Source organism: Triticum aestivum, chromosome 5B (genome assembly GCF_018294505.1).
Source record: "Triticum aestivum cultivar Chinese Spring chromosome 5B, IWGSC CS RefSeq v2.1, whole genome shotgun sequence".
In the NCBI taxonomy this organism is placed as follows: Eukaryota; Viridiplantae; Streptophyta; class Magnoliopsida; order Poales; family Poaceae; genus Triticum; species Triticum aestivum.
Window position 1 is genome coordinate 601655834 of NC_057807.1, and position 3780 is coordinate 601659613.

General features: G+C 49.0%; 1 protein-coding gene across 1 annotated transcript; it reads right to left on the reverse strand.

The window, feature by feature from the left end:
- Positions 1-407: 407 nt before the first annotated feature.
- Positions 408-3371, reverse strand: LOC123113554 (pentatricopeptide repeat-containing protein At5g14080). The gene is made up of 3 exons (XM_044534831.1): positions 1798-3371; positions 1186-1711; positions 408-988 (listed from the first exon to the last, which is right to left on the reverse strand). The coding sequence occupies exons 1-2, from the start codon at positions 3326-3328 to the stop codon at positions 1404-1406; spliced, it is 1839 nt and encodes a 612-aa protein (XP_044390766.1). The 5' UTR covers positions 3329-3371; the 3' UTR covers positions 408-988; positions 1186-1403.
- Between the last annotated feature and the right edge of the window lie 409 nt (positions 3372-3780).

Genomic DNA, 3780 nt, shown 5'->3' on the forward strand with positions numbered 1-3780 from the left:
CCTCCTGATCGCCACTGCGCTGAAGATGCACGATACATGAAAATTCACTGTTTCTTTCTGGAATACTAGACTTTGGGTATATACACTGCCATTTTTATTGCATATCGTCTCCGCAGTACAATGTTAGACAACCCTGTGTGTGTTCATCTGAAACTGATGGTAGTTACACCTGTACAAACAAAGGATATGCCGCAGGTCACATGAATCGTGTTTCCTTCATGCGCTTCCTCTTGTGGTTATACACATGACTGCTATTTTCTGATGTTCATGGTCTGAGCATCTGATATGTGCAGCTTTAGCCATTTGCAATGCCAGAAGGGTAGTGGGAAAGTAGGAATTGCAATTATGGACCCTGCCTTCTCATTATCTGATCGCTCTACGGAACTATGCATATGTTTTTTCGACAATGGTTTTAACAGGTGCTTCAGTCAATGAAGACGACACAAGTATACAACATGCTTGAGTAACAGATGGGGTCGAATCCAGGACCACACCTCGGAGCATCTATGGACAATCTATTGAGGCATCTAAAATGTTGACAAAACACTCTTAATCAGAGAATATCTGGCCAAACCACAGAAACTCGATGCGTGGTTCCAAAAATGGAGTGCAGTATACGCCCTTGTTTTCAAGACATAAATCGAGCTGCATCCGCAACTGGGACCTTAGATGCAATGTACGATGCCATCGTGAAAATGCCACCAAGACACGATCATTGCACTGATGCATCCCTCAGAGAACTTTTAGCAGTCTATGAGGAGCAGGAGATGAGATGGACAAGAATTGCCTGACCTTCTATAACACAATGAACCTGGTCATTTTCAGGATCCACTAGCCACCAACATTCTGATCCACCATCACCATCACCGCCATTGGCATACCCACTGTAGTGGCAGAACCATCATTATGCTCGCTCAATGTAATCCGGAACCATCCTCAAAGCATAAGACCAATAAACACCAGATTTATCTTGCAATAGGACCAAAACCTGCAACCAGAAGAAACTGGAGCTGAGATGAATCATTTCCCCATAATATGGTGCACAAATTACAACTAGATTCTTTGTCTTGATGATATCTGTGGGCAAAAAATGGAGAATGATGGCACAAAATTACGGAAGTCACATAATCAAAGCAAACGGATACTAATGATCTACAGTAAATGAAGATGCGAAAGAAATGATACCTCGGGATTGCTCGGAATAGATCAGCACAAACCAGATCTTTGTTAAAAATCCTCGGTCATTTTTCGATTGGTAATTCTGATAATTCAATGCATCACAGGGAAGTATCAATCTCGTTTCTGAAGTAATGCGCTGAAGCCTGATCTCCATCTCAAGACTGTTCGGGCATTCTTGGTAAAATGGACAAGTGGTATCATGATATGACCATTGAAACTGTGATTCAAGCATAATCATCTTCTATCAATTTCATCCATGGGCCAACTTCATTAACAAGCCCCTGAGAATGTAAGTAACAGACCAACTTTCTGACAGGTTGAAGGCTAGCAGAAGTGGAAAGAGAAGCCATGAGTTCATTCATTATATTCTGAAAAGCAGAGCTGCAGTAACGCCTAAGCCACTTTATGTGCTCAGAAGCCATTTCTATTTCCTCAACATCTGTTAGGCACTTCAACAGAATGACATGTGAATTAAAGCTCTCAATATTGGATGGAAGACTTGACATAACACCCACTGCTGCTTTGAAGCCACCTGAAAAAATTTCCAAGGACGGTATTTACAAGGAGGTAACAGAATAACTAAAACAGCAAGCGTACCTAATACGAGGACAGGAATACCTTGTTTACAGAGTGCAATGACAAACACAGTTAACACTGAACTAGCTAGTTTAGGATCCTGCGCTACAGATTTGTTAAAGATCTCCTCAGCCTGTTCATATTTGTTTTCTTGACACAACATAGTAATGACTGATGTGTATGTTGTACTATCTGGTGCCACTCCTTTCAGGACCATGTGATCAAACAGCTGTTGGACTTGTTCACTTTCACCAATTTCTGCAAATTTTGTTATAAGTATATTGTAGGTCTGCAGATTTGGACTACACCCACTGGTGAACATCTCATCCCACAGCTTCTTAGCAGGCCTAAGGAGGTCATTTCTGCAGAGTGCTACCATGAGAGAATTGTATGATGAAATGCCAGGATCTAGCTTCTTCCTTTTTAACTCCTTTATCACATCATATGCCTCTCTGACCTTCCCTGCCTTGCCCAAGAATGACACCACCAAATGGTAGTCCCTCTCACTTGTGCAGTAGCCCTTATCCAAAAGCACTCTAAACATCTCCCACATCTCATCGCCCTTGCCATTCTTGCAAAGGCCCTCACAAAGTTGTACGATCATCTGTATACTTGGAAATCTCTCTTTCCCTATCATGAACTTGCAGAACATAATTGCAGCATCAGCATCAACCTCTGACACCGAACAAACCAAGAGATTCAACACATCGTCATCAATTGGGAAATCGCCTAATACAATCGCTTCCGCCATCTCCTTCGCGTCAGAAATCTGCCTGCCAGACACCAGCGCAAGCAAAACCTCTCTGTGGTCCTCCTTTCTTGGTGCAACACCGAGCTTCCTCTTCTGCTTCAAGATCCTCCCTTCCTCCTCTGCCCTCTCTGATAACCTGAACCCCTCGGACACAATCCTGTACGCTACAAAATCTGGCTTCCATCCACGCAACCTCATATCCTCCAAAGCCCGCCAAGCATCCTCTATCCTCCGCTCCCGACACAGACCATCGACAACCATTGCCGCGACAACAGACTTGTTGATCGAATCCCCCTGATGGTGCACCGCGTCCACCAGCCGCAGGACCTCGTCCAACCCGTCCCTCCTGCCCACACTCTTCGCAAAAACCCCGAAGCCGACGGTGTCCAGCTCGGCGGCGCTGGCCAGCATTCTGCCGAACACCTTGCGCGCGGCGGCGAGTGACCCGGACGACGCGAGCGCGGCGAGCAGGGAGTTGCAGAGCGGCGCGGGCGGCGCGGCGGAGTCCGGGAGGAGGCTGAAGTGCGCGAGCGCGTCGGGGAGGCGGCCGTGGCGGAGGAGCGCGGAGGCCGCGAGCGCGCGGGTGGCCGGGAGGAGCGGCAGCCGCGCGGCGCGGGCGCGGGCGAGCGCGGCGAGGAGCGACGGGAGCGTGGCCGGGTGGCCCGCGCGGGAGGGCGCCGCGAGCGACGCGAGGTGCGCGTGGAAGGCCTCCGGCGTGGACGTGGGGGCGGAGGGCGGCGGGTAGGCCCGGCCGGAGATGGCGCGCGCGGCGGCGAGGCGGCGGAGGAGGAGCAGGCGCGGGGCGGGCCACGGTGGGGCCATGCTGGCAGCGACGGCTGGATGGAGCGAACCACATTATAATCGACTCAAGGCGTAAACTGAATTACGCTTTTCTTAACGGAAACACTAACGTGTGTGCCTTTGCATCCTATACGCGTGGATCCGCATCCATTTGTGAATGCACGAATCTTGACATGTTTGTAGTGCCACATAGGACAAGGCTGGTGTATGGGCATTCACCCGTTCGCTCACACGTCCGTTTCACCACATGGAGGGGCCGGTGTGTGTGGGCGTTTAGCAGTTCGCCCACACGTCAGTTTTCACTCACGCACAAAGGCTGGTGTGTGGACATTTGCCATCTCGCTCACACGTCCGTCTCCTCTCCCACACTCAAGTTGCTAGTTGCCATGTATTTTGCAGTGTACATGGCAACTGTCCTAGTGTGTTTGTAAGTAGATGGCAACTCTTTTTTTTTACCCAAACATGTCAGTTGC

Bases quoted from the DNA above. Each gene is read 5' to 3' on its own strand.
- LOC123113554 (XM_044534831.1), bottom strand. From the start codon at position 3,328: ATGGCCCCACCGTGGCCCGCCCCGCGCCTGCTCCTCCTCCGCCGCCTC. The intron at 1,712-1,797 runs GTATTCCTGTCC...AAATTTTTTCAG, and splicing joins CATTGCACTCTGTAAACAAG to GTGGCTTCAAAGCAGCAGTG.